The sequence below is a fragment of the Nansenia antarctica genome (genome assembly GCF_963989245.1).
Source record: "Nansenia antarctica genome assembly, chromosome: 5".
Classification (NCBI taxonomy): domain Eukaryota; kingdom Metazoa; phylum Chordata; class Actinopteri; order Argentiniformes; family Microstomatidae; genus Nansenia; species Nansenia antarctica.
In genome coordinates this window covers 23,037,476-23,058,789 of record NC_137690.1, presented here as the reverse complement: position 1 = coordinate 23,058,789, position 21,314 = coordinate 23,037,476, and the positions used below count along the sequence as shown (strand labels likewise).

The following is a 21,314-nucleotide window of genomic DNA, read 5'->3' as shown; positions in this document are numbered from 1 at the left end:
TTGTAACAAGTAACAAACATATTTCTGGGATGTGTCTTTGGTTTCCTGTAAGCATTGTCTTGTGCGCCAGTGTTGGTTTAAAGCTCCAGTCTCTCTACTTGTATAATGCTATTGTTTAAATAAGGGAATGGTTCTCTTGCAGCAGAAAAACACAGCATTTTCATGATGAAGGACTTTAATCCGCTCCCTCCCCTCTTTCCCTGGCTGTGTGTTTCTGAAGAATACATTAAATCCAGAGCTCCTTGGTAGCAGCAGAGACTAGATGTAGATTGTCTGAAGAGGCAGAAGCACAGTGTACGAGACAGTGACCGTATACTGTAGGAGGGGACGGTATACTGTAGGAGGGGAAAGGGAGATATTGAAATGCATACTATGATAAGCACACAATGACGGTCAGTGTTAGTCAATGGTCAAGAAATTGAGCGATGGGGAAGAAAGGGGTAGATGCTGTGTTACAAAGAGCTGTGCAATAAAACCAGCTACTGTATCTCCATCGATAGACTGACTGTCCTCAATTGAACTAGAATGCCGAACATTAAGTACATAAAAATCCTTCCTTGTAAATGTAAAACAAGCATTCAAACCACACTCCAGGGGGAAAACATCCACATAGGCTGATTACTCCTCTACCTACACATACACAGCGAAACACAGAGTAGGCTACTATGGTATTTCTGATCAGTGTCCGTGAGTTATTTCTAATGTTGAGAATGTGGTGAAATTAAATTGTGAATTTTCATATAACAACACAGACACCCTGTGACATTGTTTGCACTGAAAATTAGTACTACAGTACAGTATATGAAAGAGTATATCATTGAATTGCATGCTTTTGTTGGCCAAGCCAGCAGGTCAGGGTTTAATTGCACTTGTGTGATTATGTGTTATTCAAGTTATTGTATTTTATTTACTTGTGCAAAAATGATTATACGAAACTGCCAAGAGCAGCTATGTGCTGTGTGTGTATGTGTGCACCTCAAAAGCTGCATGTGTAGGCATAGGCTCAATTTTACTAGAAGACGTAGAGTTGTAGCCTTATATCAGGATTGGCCGCAAAAGGTGAGCTGATATGTAGCATCCGGATTGAATCACTAGAGAGCAATGGTCTGTAGCAGATTGAGTGTCAATCCATTTAAGTTTAAAGTGTGAGTGTGTGTGAGTGTTTGTGTGTGTGTGTGTGTGTGAGTGTTTGTTTGTGTGTGTGTGTGTGTGTGTGTGTGTGTGTGTGTGTGTGTGTATGTGTGTGTGTGTGTGTGTGTGTGTGTGTGTGCGTGCGTGTGCGTGTGCGTGTGTGTGCGCGCGCTCGATGTGTTCCAAAATAAAAAGGGCTAATTTTTCTATCAGAATTCACTAGTATTTATTTTTACTAGTAGGTGTTAGATGTTTTGTCTTTGACACTGGATACATTAAATACATTTGTGAACAATACTCTTTCTCTGTCAGTATTTATTATCCATGTGCACTATAGCCTACACACACCGACTCTAACCGCTACAATGTGACAATATCGCCACCGTGTGTTAATAGATCGTTGTTATTATCCAGCACGGCCCATAACATGTATTCAGCTTTAGAAAAATGATTATAATTTGCTCCCTAATTGCTATGTAATCGTCTGTTTAATTCGATTCTGATATGTGGTGAGTAGGCCAATCATGAGGAGAATGAGTGAGTATGAAAATGTTGGGACCGAATCATTGATCATAACGTTAAACAAAAATGCTGGAATTCAATCGAACCCGCAAGAACAATGATTTCGGTGTGCTTGTTTACAACGAGGCAGCTGATGGGAGCTGCATGGAGATTGATCGAGGCACGTGCCAGAAGTTGCGCATCTTGTCATCATATCATTTGATGGCCTATCATTTAGAGTAGCATGGGGCTACTGGGGCTTAGTGTGGCTACAGTACAGTACTCAAAACTATTCTATTTTCTTTGACAGTGGAAAAAAGAGCGTACCGGTAAATGCGTGTTCGATTGAGTGAATTCTAGCCACGGTTTATTTATGCCAGCTAAAATAAACGTCTAACGTCTTAGCTTTTGATATTTTTTCAACAATTTTTTTTCTTTATGCCAGCTAAATCAAGGAGAACGTCTTAGCTTTTGATATTTTTTCCACACATTTTTTTTTTTTAAGCAGCCCTGTCACAAGCCTAGCAAAATGTCTATAAGGAATTCCTCCTAGAAAACGTCACATGATGGAAGAGTCAGAGTGTTCCTCCTTCGTTCCTCCGGTTTCCAGCGTCATGTGAAAGGGTAAGGGGGGTGCGCAGTGTTGATCTCTTAGCTCTAGTCCCGGACCCTCCCCCCGTGGAGATCACTCTGTCGGCGGTGAGTGCATGGGGAGAGCGACCGCTCTCTGTGGTCCAGGCTCCGGGCGGATAGTAGCGATCCTCTCTGCGGTCCCGTCGTGTCTGTCCTGCAGCCCCCAGCGACGTGCGGCGGAGCGGAGGATGAGCGACCAGGCGAAGGGCTCGGCACCGTCCAACTCTGCCCCAGCACCGGGGTCGGACACTTACAAAGGATGGCTTTTTAAATGGACTAACTATCTGAAAGGGTATCAACGCCGATGGTTCGTCCTCAGCAATGGACTTCTGTCATATTACAGGTACATTTATGCAGACACTAATATAGGCTACACAGTCTGATCTAAATAAACGACCATGTCTGCTAGCTAGCTAGCCCAGCCATTGATGTGACTGACACTGGAGATGAGTGTTGAAAGTAGTAAGCATGCTAACCGTTAGCGAGCTAACCTGTCAGTTTGCTTGTACTGTCTTTCCTGACATGTGATGTACCAAAGCATTACAGTACCAACACAGGAATATCAGCTTGTACAGTTGCACTATGTGGTCTTGCAAGTCTCTGTCAAACACACACATGATGTAGCTAGCTACTAGACAGCCAGTAGTGACAACTTCTGTCTTGACAGACCTCAGAAGCTGTCAAAATGAATGTGACTGACACTGGCTGGCTAAGATATCTATAACTGGCTAACCAGTTATCCACTGTATACTGTCGCTACGTGTCAGGTGCATACGCAGAATGTATAGGCCAGCTAAGTCAGATACTGAAACACAATTGTCTAGCCAGCAGGTGAGTCAGCTTGCTTAGTAGTACCCCCACACCCATCTGACCTGACCCTTCCTATGTGTGGATGAGTGCATTTGCTTTTTGAGCAGGAACACCCACAACAGTATCATTATCTCCACAGGTGACCGCAAAGACAGGTGCCACCTGTGTGCTCTACTAATAACACCTGTGGCTCAGGTGCTTCCTGAATAGGAGTCATGTTTCCTCTGGGTAACTTTATGATCAGTAGAGACAATGGAAGCGAAGGCTGGGTGATCACATGTAACGACAGTTGTTCACAAGACCCAACTCGGTTTTGTGTGCTTAGTTAATTGATTCATGACAGAGAATCTAGGACTCATCCTTTGAGTTCTGCAAATGGTGCCGTCAGAAGCATCGTGGTAAAATGTTTGACATTGGCTGCTAATGAGAGGATCCTGAAACCAACTTAGGCTTATTAAGCCACTCAGCTGATGTGTTTCGTGCCAACAAGTTTTGGCTAGGGGTAGAGTGAGCTTATGTCCTAAAGCCACAATTAATGAATGAAAATACACGACACAGCCTTCAATGTCATTTCAGTTAAAAAAAAAAACTGCAAACTATTTTACAGTAGCATTGCAAGTGTGTTAGGAACATTTCCTCTACAGGAAAATGTGCACGATCTATTTGGATGGCAAAATGCTAAAACGCTGCTGCTGTTAGATTTACAGACTCATTTCTGTCAACTAGCCTACCTATCTGTTTCTCTCATACCATACACATCACATGCCATAGGATACACCACACCACACTACTACCACACATTAGCGCACAAAGAGTCTTGTTGTCCTTTTGCTAGTGAGGGGTTAGTGGAAACTGAGACAGGGGAGCCAAAGTCCCATTCTCGTTTGTGCTGATGGTGAAAGGAAAGAACCCTGTCCTCTCTCCCCTCTATTAATAGTCCATTATGTTGGAAGGTGACTGCTGTCCCTGATGGAAAGGTAGCCCGTTGACATCTGAGTACTGAGGCAGTGGACCGCACAGGTTCCCACAAAGGAGAGCCTGAGTAATGCCCCCCCTCCACTCCTCCTCTCTGCCTGGCAGACCTCTGTGGGTGTCTGCCTGGAGCCTTTGTGTGTGCCTACATTGGTCTATCAGAATTTTTAAGTGGGTTCCAAATTAAACCTGTTACCCTAGCCTGACAATTTCTCCTCACCTTTAGAGGTTTTCCCAACAATGTCATTTCTTATTATAAAACCTTATTTGTAACCGCAGTAGAGGAAGAGTCAATGTGTCAGTATTAGGCCTACTATATCTGTTAGGCTACATAGCCTACACTATTCTACTCTCCCCACATCCACATCCCCCTTTTCATCATGATGAAAGAGCAAAGTGTTGCTCTCTGTCAATGCTACAGTACTGTAGCTTACAGCTGTGTGTTGAGCTCTGGTTGAGAGGGATGCTTCCTGTCTTGCTGCGCAGGTTTTGCCATAGGCCTGTAGACTAGAAGAGAAACATGCCGCTTTACATTCATGAACACTCCGTCCACAGGAGTCTGTATTTTTTATTGTTTATGTTATGATTAAATCACTCCAAAGTATGACATGTTTGTGTACAGTAGTATGATATTTCAGCACTGATTAAATGCCGTAATGAGTGGATGCTAGTTTAGCCCAAATGGCTCAGATTCCATGCAACACAGCATGCATCAATCAGTTTGTGTATGCGGTTGCAATCTATTTGGTTGCTGTTTTCGAAAGCCAGTCTTTTTATTTATGCCTGAAGGTGTGAGTTGATAGCGACTGACCCCAGACATTTGACCCCAACGAGAACCTCAGTTCCCAGAACATACAAGTTATTTTTTATGGGGACTACTGTAGGAGAAGTCAGGCTTGATTAGAGAAGCGGATACTTAGGCAGTCAAAGGGCAGTAGTGGACTCTAATCTGTTCTGCAGCAGAGTTGGCATACTCAGCACTCGAGCCAGTTAAAATGTAATGGGCTTTATTGAGATTGCACTTGCTCCATTGACTCCTGTGTTACTCTGACACTGCATCTCTGCGTCAGGCTGGCCTGTCTTTTACTCCATGTCAGCCTCCCGCCTCACAATCCCTTTCCTGTTTTCAAATTTTTTATTTCACTCAGAGAGGCCCTCTCGAAATCATGAAGACACTCCACATATGAGGGATTATCTCATTGGAATGTGTGACAAGGTCTTTTCTCTCCTCTCTTCTACCTCACTCTTTAATTTCTTAATTGACTTTTCCTTCCAGCTCTAATGCTCTCAGCACCGCTTACTCACCTCTGAGAGGAAATCCTGAGCGGCGCTTTAGTAGATTACAGTGCATTAAAAGCCTCGAGCCCTATGAGAGCCCTGGTATCACTGCTTCACTTCGTTATACACTCCCATTTAAATGCTCTAGTTCTCTGCTCCATGCATGGACCTCTCAGCTAGGCTCTGACACCGGGGTAACTAGGGTTCGAGACTAGGTTGCAATATTCCCGTATGTTTGGGAAACCTTCCAATAATTTCCAATATGGAAGTTTGGGAAATTACCTAAAAGCTTCCCAAACTTATGGGAATTTTGCAACCCAATTAAATAGCCAGAGACAGTAACTGCTGGATTAGTGGCAGTCCTGCATTATAGCTCTCTGATAGGGCTTTCACACCGGCAGTTCCGAACGCGGGTTCGCGTTCGCGTACGGAAACCTCCGAACGTTGGCGCTGTCTGGCGAACGAGCCCTCGTTCATCATACCAGTGTATCGTTCGCCAGACAGCGCCAACGTTCGGAGGTTTCCGAACGCGAACGCGAACCGGCGTTCGGAACTGCCGGTGTGAAAGCTCTCTGAGAGGTCAGGTTTTGGTTCCGCCGGTGCACTCTGTTCTTGGCTAAGGTGGGGTAAGAAGAGTTGCGAGCTAACACAGAACTCAGCTGGAGGGTAAAGCCAACTCAGCGCTGGGCTCGGAGCCTTGGACAGGATGGGGCTGCGGAGGAGGAGGGAAGCTGTGATCTAATCACATTAATGGGCTCCTCCTTGGACTCATGGCTGTGTGCGAGTGTGTGAATGTGTGAGTGCGTGAGCGAGAGCGGGAGAGAGACATGAGAGAAAGACTATAGAATAGAGATACTTACTTGGCAGCCTTTAGTGATATCCTCTGTCTCAATCTCTCAGCAGGTCATCGCATACAGAACCTTCCACAGTATCTTTGCCCTGGTTTGCTTGCTGTGTCTCATGTTTTCATGTATGTTTCCCTGTCCTAAGGCACTGAGCGCTTTCTTTTTCTCTTATCTTGTGCTCTCTCTCTATGTACTCTGTGATATGCCTGTGATGTATGTTTCTCTCTTTATTCCCGTGCTGTGTGTCCCTTTATGTCTCTGTGTGTCCTGTGTGTTTTGCTCATGCCAGCAGCAATCTCCTCTCCGCTGTGTATTGAGATCATGCTGCTGTTCTGTTTCATTACACGCCCCAGATCGGTGGATTTGTGTTTTGTGAGGATGTGTGCTCAGGGGAACGACAGGTAAAATCCCACAGTAATGCTCTATCAGCAGCACACCAAACCATGCAGCACTCCCTCACTATCTCCCTCTCTCACTCTCGCTCTCTATCCCTCACTCTCCTCCTCCTCCCTCTCTTTCAAGCTCCCCTTCCCTGCTCTTCTGTCCTTATCTCTCTCTCTCAGCTTTTGCTTTCCTTGGACTGTAATTCCTGGGCCCTTGCATGGCCTTGCCTCCCCACTGACCAGAGGGATCAGCATGGATTAGGGGTGGGCATCGACGATCGATAATTGATCGATAATTGATCGATAAGGATCTTGGTCGATCACAAAATAAAACTTTTTTTTTGTGATCGACCAAATGTTTTATTTTGTGATCGACCAAGATCCTTATCGATCAATTATCGATCGTCGATGCCCACCCCTAATGGATCTCATCTTACTCATCGCCACACTCGGTTGTGTGACCCAGTTAGGACCAGAGCTGGGCTAGCTGAAGCTGGGCTGTCGAGGAACCCTTCTCTCGCTGTGGCCTTGCATGGTTACGTTCGTCCGACTCGGCAGTTGCCAGTACGAGGAGGAGCCGTGTTAACAATTGCAAAGTGCTTGTTCAGGATCAGCTGAGCAGTGAGGCAGACCGGGTCCCTGGCTGAGACAGAGCTTAGAGTCAGACTCTCTGCTCTGAGCTGAATTGTGAGTTTGCTTAGGGTCTCCCCTCTGTCTGTCCGTCCGTCCGTCTGTCTGTCTGTCTGTCCATCTCACCACCCCAACCCTCGTGGACTGGCTCCTCCAGCCCCCCTCTGCTTTTCTATCACCTCAGGCTATGGCTGGCCAATCCTGGCTTAGACTGGTGTGTCAGGCCACTGGTGTGGCAGGCCTTATACAAACACACACACACACACTCACACTCCCATCCAACTGGCCTTGGAAACTAAGCACTGTCCTGGCTCAACGTTTTCAACCTCACACCGGGCAGCTCATTCACTTCTTGGAAGTCTTTGGCCGTTTCAGGAACAGCCCCCAGTACACTATTGAGCACAACAGAGTGTGTTATTTTTGGAAATTAGCCCGCTAATGTGTCTGTGCGTGTCCTGCTGCTCTGTGCTGAATATGTAGTTATGCTGGACTGGTACGATTGGCAGAGCAGTGCTGGATGACAGCAAATCCTGACAGTGAGGAAAGGGGGTCAGTGAGGATGTATAATGACACCTCGTGCTTGACACACGTGCTTGACCTTAGTCGTTCTTACCGTGACAGGATGTCAGAGAGATGGCATTTCACTAGGAAGCTGCAATGGATGCTAAGTAGCTAACTTATGTCTGGGATTTGGAACAAATTATTTGTGCATATGCAAGCACACAACACAAGCTCTCTCTCTCGCTCTCGCTCTCTCTCTCTCTCTCTCTCTCTCTCTCTCTCTCTCTCTCTCTCTCTCTCTCTCTCTCACTTCGTATTTCTCTTTCTCTTTCTAACACACACCATAAGCCTTGTGCCCTATGGATGTGGCTTTTGTTATTCTGTTAGTCATTGAGATATTCCCTATTGGACCGTGTGTATAAAGGATGTGGCCTGTGAGCTGTGACTTAACTCCTGCACACAAGCCTGTCCTCAGAGACGGACTAGGGGAAGCCTTGCTCATCCTACCACAGTACTGTAGCAGCCTACACTTAGAGTACACCCTGAAGACAGGAGCGCATTCATTACTTGTATTAGCTTAGGCCTAGTGTGGGATTCACGAAGGACTGAGGCTACTCTGAGAAACACATTACCATCAGATTCAACTAATTGGCTGAATGTTAGATGTTTGTGACGCCTCTCTTTAATGACAGTTACCTCAGGTCATTATTCTTTTTTTTACTTCTGTTCTCTGATGATAGGGTCAGAGCTGTCATTAGCTCATACTTTGATGAAGGAAACCAGTTTGTCTATAGTCATTTTGATGCCCCCCCCTGCCTTCTTTCTGTATCTCTCTCTCTCTCTCTCTCTCTCTCTCTCTCTCTCTCTCTCTCTCTCTCTCTCTCTCTCTCTCTCTTTCTCACAACCTCACTCTGTGTTCTCTTTGTCCTCACTGTTGTTATTCATTGTTTGGTTTTGTCTACTATGGAGGCTTGGAGCCACACAATGGCCTTGTTATCCAGCATTCTGTGGCCCACTGAATGTGCAACACTAGGTCCTGACTCCTGGTATACCCACAACACACACACACACACACACACACACACACACACAGAACAGCAACAAGAATATGTTGAGTGATTGATGAAAGAGATATTCAAGCTTTTTGTGTGTTCACATTTGTACTGGTTAGTGTGGAGCTTATGTTTGTGTGTGCCCCCCTCTTACACTGGATAATGGTCTGAAGTAATCTAAGGACGGCTCTTGACTGTTATATTAATTTAAAACTACCGTCTTCTAACTTCCCCATTGCATGGCTGTTCTGTCTTTGTCCTTGACTTCCGTCTTGCCTTGGTCCTGCTGCCCTGCTTCAGCTTCTACCACAGTAAGAAACAGCAAATGACCTCCTTCTACTGTTCCCTGTACCTGGCCCATCACTGAAACATGTCTCAAATAGGCCACAGTGTTTTATGAGTGTTTTTAGAGAGGCTACGTGTGGATGACTTCATATGGGAAGCACAGTTAAGCACTAGCACAGTTAAGCACTTGTAGTCAGACCAGTCACCTTGCTTAAATACAGTATTTAACCACTAATCGGCTCCTGTGTGTTTGTGTCCGCGTCCTCTGTCTCTGTCTCTGTCTGTGTGTATCTGTGTCCCCCTACAGGACACAGGCAGAGATGGCTCATACGTGTCGCGGCACCATCAACCTGGCCACAGCGCACATCGACACCGAGGACGCCTGCAACATCGTCCTGAGCAGCGGTGGCCGCACCTACCACCTGAAGGCCAGCACGGAGGTGGAGCGCCAAATATGGGTCACAGCGCTGGAGCTGGCCAAGGCCAAAGCCATCCGCATGATGAACGATCAGTCCGGTAAGAGCAGCCGGTGTGCAACTGCATTAATGGAGTACAACTTACTTGATGGAAGAGTAAAAAATAGTTTTTAAATGTAAAAACCCTATGCCAGTGGATCCTTGATTTTTGTTGTCATAGATTTGTTCCCAGTGACTTACTTGGCTAAACAAAAGTGTAATAGAGCAGGAGAGGAAAGAGTGGCCAGGTGCATATCAGCTGTCAGAGTGTACTGAGCCGTTGCATATTGTATGTCTTGCCTAAAGGCATGGTAGTTGGGGTTGTACAAATGCCCATGAGGTAAAAGGTGTGTCACCTCATGGTTCAGCATGTTCACTATGTCACTGTACCCAGTCCAGCTTTATTTTTAATACAGTCTCTCTGGTCTCCCCTGGCATTTGTGGCTCAGCATAGCTGACGTTTCACTCAACACTCTTTCTAGAAAGCCCTGCTCCACTAGGTCTTCCACATAGCCAGAAGAGGGCAGTGTGGTCCGCCCAGAGAGGTCGCACACAGCCTACTGTATGCCACCGTTACCATGAGACCCAGCCGGTCATTCAGACTCTTGACAACAGAACTCTCTTCTTTCCAAAGTGGCTCATTCTTGTGGGTTCTGATTGGTGTATGTGGTCAAAAGGCTGTGGGAAAGGCCTGGGAGGGCCTTTCTTCTTCACGTTTCCCCCTGGCAGCAGCCCAATCCCTGTCCAGTCTGTAGTACACAGTGTCCCCTCTAAGAGAGACATGCTGCTAAATATTTCCCCTGGCCTCCATTTAAAAGACAGCTCGCTAAATTTAGTGTGAGGGGAGTGAGAGAATGTGAATCTAGCTCAACTCGTCACTTACATGAAAGTGGAACGCTAGTGTGGTGGTTATCAGAAAGGCTTTGTCGGTGTGGTGTGTGTTAAGGCAACGTTAGGCCCCATTTTGAGTTTGTGTGCAGTGACCAGAGTGCGTGCGTGCATGTTTAGACAGACCCCACATCTGACTGTGCGTCTAGTGTGTGGGTGTTGGGTCCCCTCTGTCTCAGGTCCGGTAATAGAGCCATCTCTCATGTCTCTCTGACCTCTGTGGGGGTGGGGAGTGGACACCACACCAGCGCTCCCCTGGTGGACTCATTATCCTGGCTGGGGCGGAGAGCCAGGTGGCCGACAGACACACTGGGATGGAGCTCACAGAGAATGGAGTTGGTCTGGATCATTGCTGATTCATTAGGACACAATAGGAGAGGAGAGACTGATAGGACCAGAATAGTGATGGTACTATATACGTATATCATGTCAACAACTTGGAATGGGCAATTGGGCATGAGTAGTCGGGTACTCAAACAGATAGTTAAAACAAGATCTTAAAACAGAGATCGCTTTTGTCTTTTATCGCTACTGTAAATTCGGGCCATACTGACAGATCTGATTGTAAGAAATGGCACAGTCACAATTAGCTGGCAATTGGCTGGCTATGAATACTGTAGGCCTAAACCTTTTTCTCACCTCTCTGCTAGTATTCCTCTCCTCTCTGCCTGTGGGAGAAGTTGAGAACACACAGGTCACACGTCTTTGCTTCTCCTGCCTCGCGACAGAGTCAGCCGTAACTCTAAAGTTGGTTGTGCTTCTGACTAGTCTGACTCACTAACTACTGCCTCTTCCGATTCGGTTCAGTAGCTTCTTGCTACATGAGAGAGAGAGAGAGAGAAGTCGTCGTTAACAGCAGATTTAAAACGTGCCTGCTGGCAGTGTTTTGTCACTTAGTAGTGTGTGTGTATCCCCCACCACCTCCCTCCGTCACCCAGTTCAGAAGCACGGCTGCTGTCACCTCTTCTTCACCTCCATTGATCTCCTGAAGGGAGGTTGAGGAAATGTAGGTCATGTCTCTCTCTCTGTCCATATGGAGAAAACACTTCCCCACTGTGACTGGTTGTTCTGCCTTGTTCTCAACACCGGCTGTTTTCACTGTTTATTTTGGTCCTATTTCTCCTCAGAGCACCGGTATATTTTTGACACTTCGCTCCACAGCCTCCATCCAGTACTGTGTGTCTCTGTCAGTACTGGGTCTGTGTGTCTCTGTCTGGATCCTTGGACCTTTTATCAATAAGCCTCGAACAGGAAAAAGACTGACTGACCTCAGCTCCTGTGTGAGGAAGTCAGTTCCCCTCCACTTGGTTAATTTGGAATTAGTGACAGACTTGCTCACATCCATACATCCTCGTTATTCATGACAAGAATGTAGTGTGTGTTTTCATGGTTGAACAGCATTTATTCCCAGGACCTTCATTGGCCTCAGTACGGTATGGCTAATACACTTCCCTGTGTGTAGCCTATTCAAATGGCCACCAGGTGACATTGTTTTCCCTTTGCTACCACCTCGCTCAGTGTGTTTTCCTACTTTCTCTTTATAGTTTGATGATAAATTACCTTTATAAATGTAGGTTACCAAGAAAATGTGTAACTTGTAACACAAGTTAGTAGTAAACCAGCTGAAATACAAATTGAAAAGAAATTGCGCTGAAATAGTTACCTCAGGAAAATTGTCTTCCAGTGTAAACATTTAGAGTGGTGTTGTGTGGACATCAAAGCAGCTCATGACCAGGGAGGGAGGGACCTCTCCATGCAGTTCCTATCAGCTTCTTCAGCACTTCAGACGGTAAATTAGACTAATGGAGGAGCTAATCGATTGGCCTGCCTGGCTCAGGTGGGGTGTAGGGGAGAGAGTGAGTGAGTGAGTGAGAGTGAGAGAGAGAGAGAAAGAAAGAGAGAGAGAGAGAGAGATGAGCAACACTACACCATGGAAAGCTTCCATCCATGTCTGACCTGCTCAGCGTGTGACCAACCACTTTATTTCATAATGTTGATGAGCCTGTCAGGGGAGTCTTCTGTATGTGTTTAGGGTGTGTGTGTGTGTGTGCGTGTGCGTGTGCGTGTGCGTGTCTGCACGCCTGCGCCCTCTGACTACGCTACACTGGCCTTCGCTCTCATCTGTCACCTTTCCTCTGCTTTCATCCTCTCCCCCACCCCACCCACCCTCCCACTCTGTGGAGGCTGAGTGCGTCATGGAGGGTGATTCTCTGTCCATGGTACTGAAACATACAACATACCAGTGTGGGGATTGATTAGGAATGTCTGTCTGGAGCATGTTTCACTGCTTCCTTCTGCTTCACCTCTCTCTCTCTTTCTCTCTCACACGCGCGCTCCCCCGCTCCGTCGCTCTGTCGCTTTCTCCTCTCCCTCTCCCTCCACCGACTGTCTCCCTTGCTTTCTTTCCCCACACTCACACTTTCTCTCTCTCTCTCTCCCTTCCTCGCTCGCTCACTCCCTCGCTCGTTCTCTTGCTTGCTCTGTGTTCCTCTCACTCTTCCACCCTCTCACTCTCTCAGTAAGCCATTTACTGTGCTTTTCATTCAGAGGGGTTAGTCCTGAATGGAATGACCTTCTTCTGCTTTTTCCAACTCATGCTTCATACCTCTTCCCATTCCTAAAGAATTCCTCTCTTCTACGGACTGGACTGGGAGCAAGGCAGTGGCAAGAACAGGCACATTTACCCCTGTGAGTAAGTACAGAGCTTTTTCTCCATTCCTTTTTTTTGCTCAGAGATGAGGGGTAGTTGAGAGTATTGGTGTGTGTGTGTGTGTGTGTGTGTGTGTGTGTTTTAGTGGGCTGTGTCTCCCTTCTGGTTGGTTTGTTGTGGAGTAGTCGAGGTAAGGGTGAGTCTATCCTGCTCTCTCTGCTCACATTGGCTATCTTTGGACACAGGTTGCTGTTAGTATTCCCAATCTCTCATGATTCTGACATTAAAGATGTTCTAGTTCATCTATTCATTCATGTTTGAGTTCTGTTAGGGGTTGTACACTGACCTTCCTTGTGTAAATTTGTTGTCTGCTATTGTGAACCATTTGCACAACTATTTCTTAGCATTTTAAATGCTCACGTTCCAATGTGCTCTCGACTGAGGGACCTGAAAATGGGGGGGGGAATGTGTTTTTTGCGTCAATCATTCAGTTTGTGTGTGTGTTCGTGCATGAGCATGTCTGAGTTTTTGTTTTGTTGGTTTTGTCCTGGACGTGCAAGCTTGGGCAGACAAACACAGGCTGGTTTGAAGCGCAAGCCCCAGTCTCTAATGAAGCTGAACAAAGCCTGTCCTGTGGGGGGAGGGGAGGAGAGACAAACCTTCACTGGAACATCCCTTACTCTTCAGAGAAACCTTTGAGATCATGTACACAGTCCAGTTACTCTGATACTGTACTAACCTCACCCAACAGGATCAGTATTGCCCTCCCCATGTCTCCCACCCCCTGTCTCCCAACCCTCCCTCTCCTACTCAGCCAGTTGTTATTCTGGCTCTGTGAATGGAAGGCAGCTCATAACCCCCATCCCATCACCTCCATGTCCTTGGTCATGTGTAGGCCTATCGCTTCATGCTTTCTCTGCTGGAATATTGAATTGAATTCCCTGTATTAGCCTACATTTTATCTGCCTACTCCTTTCTCTCTCACATTTCTCTGTCACCTTTTTTTTCTCTCTCTGTCTCTCTCTTTCTCTCTCTCTCTCTCTCTCTCTCTCTCTCTCTCTCTCTCTCTCTCTCTTCTCTCTCTCTCTCTCTCTCTCTCTCTCTCTCTCTCTCCCTCTCTCCCATCTCTCTCTCTCTTTCTCTCTCTCTCTCTCTCTCTCCCATCTATCTCTGGACTTGGCCTTCTCTGCTGGCATCTGTAATCTCAGGAGGGTGACTCTCTGGGAGTTTGAAGCTCTACTGTCACATACTGAGTCTGACCTTTTTGAACTCACAAATTCCCAAGATGAACAGTAGAGAACTCCAGGCCCCATAAAATGCTGCCCACTTCGCTGCCATGCCAACAGATCAATCTTTCTCTCCTATACCTCTTCCCTCTCCTTTCTCTCTATCTCAGTAACAATCTCACCCACTCCCATTTTTCTCTCGCTCTCTGTTTTCCTCCCACTTACATTCTCTCACATACTTTTCCCCCCTCTGTCTTTCCATATCTTTCTCATTGTCCCTTTATTTTCTCTCTCTCTCTCTCTCTCTGTCTCTCTCTCTCTCTCTCTCTCTCATTTGATTCCATTCTCAGGAGACATAGGGCAGGCAGCAAATCTTTAGCCCAAGTGTTTTGAATGATCTTTAGATGGCCCCCCCTCCAGGGGAAAGAACAGCTTTGGAACAGATCTGGAGTGTTAAAAACGAGACCCACTGCACCGTTCTCTCTGTTCCTGTTACATTTGACACTGAAGTGCGTTTGGGTAGGGTGAGTCTGAGACTGGTCTACCAGTGTGTGTGGTAGGGTGAGTGTGAGACTGTTCTCCCAGTGTGTGTGCTGTGTGTTGGTAGGGTGAGTGTGAGACTGTTTCCCAGTGTGTGTGTGTGTGTAGTATGTGTGTAGTGTGCGTACGTGTAGTCTGCTATGTGTATCAGTCTTCACTCAATTAGCCCAACCAGTCTCAGTTTTATGGATCCATAGTAAACTATGTTAATCACAGAAAAAACTCCCCAAGGGACAATGGGTGTACTTTGTCAAGGCGCTGTGACATTACAGAACACACGACACTACTGGTATTGTGTGAGGTTTTGCTGTACTGGGATTGGTGTCGTCCTGTCCTTTCCATGGCTCCAGTGTGTCCATTGAGGATCTCTATGCTGCATGACAGACAAATCTATTGTTATGCAGAATTAAGTTTATGTGTCCCAGTCCACACACACACACACACACACACACACACACACACACACACACACACACACACACACACACACACATACACACATACACACACAGACTCTCAAGGACTTGGAAAGGGTGCACTCAAAGGGAGGTGTTTTTTTTCTCCGAAAGCGATGAGTGTTCAACTTCAGTCCTTATGGGAGGTATCAAGGTTTTTGATATTCCAGCTTGCTCCAGTTTCCTCCTAATTGGATTGCAGTCCCATGGCTTATCTAGATCAGTTGTCATCCGTAGCTGATTACCCCCCCCCCCCTCCTCACAGTGGGCTTAGGTGGCTTTAGTACAGTGGTACTACACAGCATCCCGGGAGCATGTGTTTGCCACTGTAACTCTCGCTGGGCTTAATCACCTGCAGATCACTTGACATGTGGGTCAAGTGGGTCATGATGAAAGGAGTGTCTGGCGGTGGCAGAGAAAGGTGTCGTCTGTGCGTTTGTGTATATGTTCGGGCGTGTGTTTCGGGCGTTCGGGTGTCTGTCCACTCGTAATAGAGTCGGGAGAGATTGTACTTGATGACTCACCATTCATCCTCTCTTTTCCTTTTCTCTTCCTGTGTCTTCATACTATCTAGACCACCAGTTGTTTCCAAGCTCATTGGCAGGCCAGCGGCAGGGCTCAGTGCAGGCAGCAGCTTACCCTGACCCACCTGGCAGGCGTCCTGGCATCCGCCGGCCTGGCCCCCCTCACACACACACACTATGGAACCAAAGATCAGGGATGGTGGTAGAGTGGGGCCCCTCTCCTTTGTCCCCATGGCTTCAAGCCCTTTGCTCTCAGTGATTGGAGCCAGAGCACATCCCAGGAGCTTCTGTCCTACGACTGTTAGTCTTCCTTCAGTGTAACTTTGTGTTTTCTCAGACAGGTATTGTGAGACAGTATAATTTGCCGGTTAGGGTTACATCCTCTTGTTTGGTTCAGGATCATTCTGCCAGTTGGGTTCATGCCGAGCCTGGCAGGACGAGAGGAGGGGAGGGGGAATGAATAGTCTCCATACTGGTGGGAACAGCAGGGCATGGAATAGTAAAGCAGCGTTATTGATGTCTGGTGGATAACGTTTGCTTCCCCCTCACCACAAGGTGGTGTCAGACCCGGTACCAGGCGTCCAGTGCCTGGTGGTCTAGCCTGTCACCTTTCCTGTCTGTGGTTCTGTTAGACACCTCCTCTGTCTCTTCCCTGTGGTCAGCTCAGCTAGTTCTCCTTCTAGACCAGTTCTATTGGTTGTTTTGTGAAAGGATGATCTCAGATTAGACTATTCACAGCTGCTTACGTTCAGAGATTTCTGTGTGATTTGCCATGGAATTTGTAACTCAGTGTTGGAAAAAATGCGTAATGAATGTGTGCATTAGTGTGAGACTGTATGTGCTCCAAGTTGCTGGGGTGACTCATAGCCCTGGTGTATTGACAGACAGCTGTTATTGCGCTCTGCTGCGTAGGGCATAAATATGAAGTGTTGTGTCAGCCTGTAATTGCCAAATCATCAAGTCAATGCAACCCCCCCACACTGCAATAAACCATCAGAGACTCAGGCAAAAAGCAATCACTCTTAGCTCTAACCCTATGGTTAATTAAAGATCTTCAACCTCCTTTTAATGATGAGTTATTATCACCATAGGATGAATATCTGCCCATTGAGAGAGAAATAAAATTGATTGTATTTCATCAGAAATCATGATGGTAATTTGTGTTTTTTAGTATCCTATAAGGACATCTTGTATGCCTTGTAAGGACATGTTCGCAAGCATTGCCTCTTGGGTAAAGAATGACCTTCCGAAGAAAGTGATGCTGCCTTTCCTGTTGCAGAAGACAATCAAAATAGTGAAAATACCACTGCTCATACGTGATCAGACTTTGCTGAGGTGCTGGAGCTGAAGAGTATCAATAGAGTGCATCCGCACACTCAAACACTGTGCAAAAAAACATTGTTTATTGCGAGCCTTCGGTCATACCTTCTTCAGGCATAAAGCAGACAAATGAATGCAGTGGTATAAAAGGGACCAAACAACATCACCTAATTTAGCCAATGCACAACACCTGTGTTAAAAATGTCACCTAATGGCTAGCCATCAAGGGATTTGTAGTCTGATTTGTAGTCTGATTCCATCTGCCCGGAGCTTATTCTCCATGCCGCACCCGCCTTGAAGTCCTGGCTGAGAGCGTTCCTCACTTCCTGTTTGCGCCAACTCAAGATCCCCAAAATCTGGCGAAGAGCCCTAGTTGTTGCGATCCCTAAACCGAATAAGCCTGAAGGGGACCCTAAGAGTTACCGTCCCATCTCTCTGTTATGCATCCCCTTCAAGATCCTCGAGCGTCTCATCTACGCCCGCATCGAACCAATTGTCGACCCGCTGCTCCCACGTGAGCAGGCCGGGTTCCGACGCGGGAGGTCGACCGTAGATCAAGTCACCCTTATGACTCAAGACCTCGAGGATTGCTTCTCGGCAAAAAATAAGGCCGGGGCCGTCTTTATAGACCTGACGGCTGCCTACGATACCGTATGGCATCGCGACCTCTCCTGCAAGCTGCTCCGCCTGCTGCCGGACAGGCACATGGTCAGAATGATCATGGAGCTCATCGTAACCGCAGCTTTACCCTCACCACCGGTTGCGGACAGCACTCTCGCGGAGGTACGCCTACGCAGACGACCTCGCAGTGGTGTACTCTGCTGGAAATTGGCAGTCTGTGGAGGGGATTCTAAGCCAGGACATGCAGACACTAGTGGCATACTTCCGGAAATGGAGATTGAAGCTTAGCGAGGCAAAGACGGTGTCGGCTGCCTTCCACCTTAACAACAGGGAGGCTAAACGTGAGCTTAGAGTACACCTAGATGGAACTCCCCTGCCATGTTCCGCTGAGCCAATCTATCTCGGCGTGACATTGGACAGGACGCTCACGTTTCGCCGACACCTCGCAAGAAGTTAACAGCTCGTGTGGCGTTGATGAGGTGACTGGTTGGCTCGGGCTGGGGCACCGGCGCAAGGACCTTGCGCACGGCAGCCCTAGCCCTCGTTTATTCAACTAGTGAATACTGCGCCCCAGTATGGTGTCGCAGTGCCCACACCCGCCTCATCGACTCGCCTATAAACGAAGCCTTGCGCATTGTGACAGGATGCCTGCGTCCTACCCCCGTGGACAACCTTCCCATCCTAGCAGGCATCCAGCCCGCAGGCCTTCGCCGCATGGGAGCCACAGCACGTCTCGTCTGCCGGGCCGTGGAGCTTAATAACCATCTGCTCCATGATAGGCTCACTATAACAGCGGAGCCCTCCCGGCGTCTCAAGTCGAGACCCATTTGTGCCTGCCGCACAGGATCTCAGGCAGCAATGCAGAGATCTTAACATCAGTGCGGCAGGATGGGCGGATTATATATGGCGCGCGGAGTGGGAGGCTAACACCTCCAAACTCCGCGACCACATCCCAGTCGCCGGCCCTGAGCCCCTCGGGATGGACTTGCCAAGGCTATCCTGGGTGAGGCTTAATCGTCTCCGGACCCGCGTCTGGTGTTTCCGCTCATCAATGCACAGATGGGGCTTAGCCCCAAATGCGTCGTGCGAGTGTGGCGCAGAGGACCAAACCGCAGACCATGTTACCCTGGATTGCCCGGTGTACCACCCACCCAACGGGATGCATGGTCTGTCGGTATTAGATGACGAGACTATGATGTGGCTTCTGGAGGGGTGTCCAGAAATATAGCCCGGGTGAGCCCCTCAACCAGGTCTCGGGGTGGTAAAAGGGTAGCCCCTCGGCCCCGGGCCTGGTGGAGTGGAGAGGAAAACAACTACCCATACGCCGAAGAAGAATGAGACAGGAAACACCAAAAACAAATATACATAGCAGAACAAAAAACAATAGAGAAATGCTGCAGACATCAGGCAGTAGCCATCATATAGAGACCATTCATTCAATAAAGACCATTCATTCATTCATTCATTCATAGCGTAGAACATCTAAAGTAATTTATTCATAGCATAACACTCATCGAAATCCTCATTTAGCCCTAGGGGTTGTAGACTTTCTAGGGTATGGATCCAAAAAGGCTCTCTGGCATAACCTCAACATCACCCCCTCTCCTTATGACCTTATGACCTTATGACCTTATCTCCTTATGACCTTATGACCGAAAGCTCGCAATAAACTATATTTTTTTGCGTGTGCGGATGCTGTTATTTTGCACTCTTTTGCAGAAGACACAAACAATCTCTGTCTAAGACTAACCATCGTTCCTAATCATCTTTGAAATTGGCCATTGCCCACCAAAAGTGTCCTTTAGAAAGTCATCTTTCTTGTTAAAATCTTGCTCCTTTCCTTTGAACTCCCCCACTCCAGAGGGTTTGGAACTAATGAGCAAATAGCTTTCTGATTCGGGCTGTGAAGAATGTCTGGGGTTTTATTTTCAAATGAGTGTGAATGAAAGTTTGTAATTGGTCTAATGAGAATGATATTTGCACAGTTGAAATGTCCTCACTCCTCTATCAGCGACTGCTCTGATGCCTGGTGCAGTGGTCCCTGATGCTAAACTGATTTCTGACTAGTTATGGGCCTGTGGGACCATGTGTTAACAGAAGTCATGTAATGTTTGGTAATGTAGTGTTACAACAATAATTGGCGCACTGGCTGTAGTAATAATGTTGGTTAATGTGGTTGTGGTTAGGCCTAAATTACCTGATGAAAGAGATTGAATTCAAAGATAATTACTAGAAATCACCAATCCCCAGCCGCCCCCCAGACACACACACACACACACACACACACACACACACACACAAACAACTTTCGGCCGCAGCCTACGCCCACCCGTGTGTCTGTGTCTATGCTGTCAAACAGGCTCAATGTGCTCCTTGGTCCGGAGGCTCCGGCCACCTCTTGGTTGGCAAGATCTGTGATCCTAATTGGAGCGAGATGTTCCATCCAGTCGACCAATCATCACAGAGTGTAAAAGACAACAACCTGACAGTAGGGAGCTGTGGTTGTCAAGCAGCTCACCACCACTCGTTTGTTTAGCAGTCATCCAGTGTGGATGTTTAATTCAATCTCTCTGTATTTTGATCTGTGTTTTGAGAGAGGCACTAGCACAGTTTAGAAGACTGATTCAGGTACTGTTTGAGCTTTTCTTTGTTTGTTACTGATATACACGCACACACACATTCACGTAGAAAACGATTGTTAGTTTCATTAGGATAAGGCGCGACTGTTGGGTTATGTATTTTGCTTGAAACTGCTGACTAGATAGCAAGGTTTCTTTGTACTTTTATTTTACTTAAACTCAGTTAGGAGTAGGAGCTCCCCCTTTAAGGAGCTCTGTTTTGTTGTTGTTAGGTTTGCTATTTGATTTCTACAGCGCCCATCGTTTGTGTTGCCTCTTTTTTGATTTGTTAATTGCCTGTAAAAAGAACCTTTAATTTCTAAGTTAATAGATAACAAATGTTCATGACATTGAATTTCATGTTGCTTCCCTTTCCTCTAAGGAGCTGGGTTGTAAACACACACCTACTCTACACGCAGCTTATCCACAAGTAAACCAATTTCATCTTGCACTGCACTTCTACCCGCTCTCTGTTAAAAAGTAAGTAGGATATGAATCTCAAACATGGTGCACTCTCCCAAACACTGAAAATAACTGCCACTTATTTCTTAACCGCCTAGTTTTCTTCAAGTCAACAATCCAAACATCACTAGCAGCCTTAGTACACCACAATCCTTATGCCTTCTTCCTCTGGGATGGATTGATGATATGTGAAACATCAGAGCCAGTAGATATCCAATACTAGTATGCATGCTTGTGTGAACTGTTTACACCCTTACACCCTCTCTCTCTCTCTCCCTATCTCTAAGCACAAAGCGTCATGTTGCATTCAGGGTGTTATCAATCTAGCGTAGTGTGTAAAACACTGTTTGCCACTACAGCCTTACACACTGCGATCTACTTCATAGCTCAATGCAGCGGTGTATAAAACATCCAGACAGCTGTTCTTCAGTAAACGGTATGTGTGTACAAGTAACACACAACAGATGCTTATCTTTGTGTCCTACAGGATCCATCTCGCATGTCTTTTAATATATTTTTTTTTACAGCTGCTGT

At 46.8% G+C, this 21,314-nt stretch overlaps 1 protein-coding gene across 1 annotated transcript in view; it reads left to right on the top strand.

Annotated features, from left to right (window-relative positions):
- Window positions 1–2,339: 2,339 nt before the first annotated feature.
- osbp2b (oxysterol binding protein 2b) overlaps window positions 2,340–21,314 on the top strand; it is a gene marked incomplete at both ends in the record, with an annotated part of 45,433 nt that continues 26,458 nt past the window's right edge. The window contains 2 exons of the mRNA XM_080530709.1: window positions 2,340–2,608; window positions 9,329–9,537. Of these exons, the coding sequence (XP_080386835.1) occupies window positions 2,340–2,608; window positions 9,329–9,537 (478 nt within the window). The remainder of the gene's footprint in view (window positions 2,609–9,328; window positions 9,538–21,314) is intronic.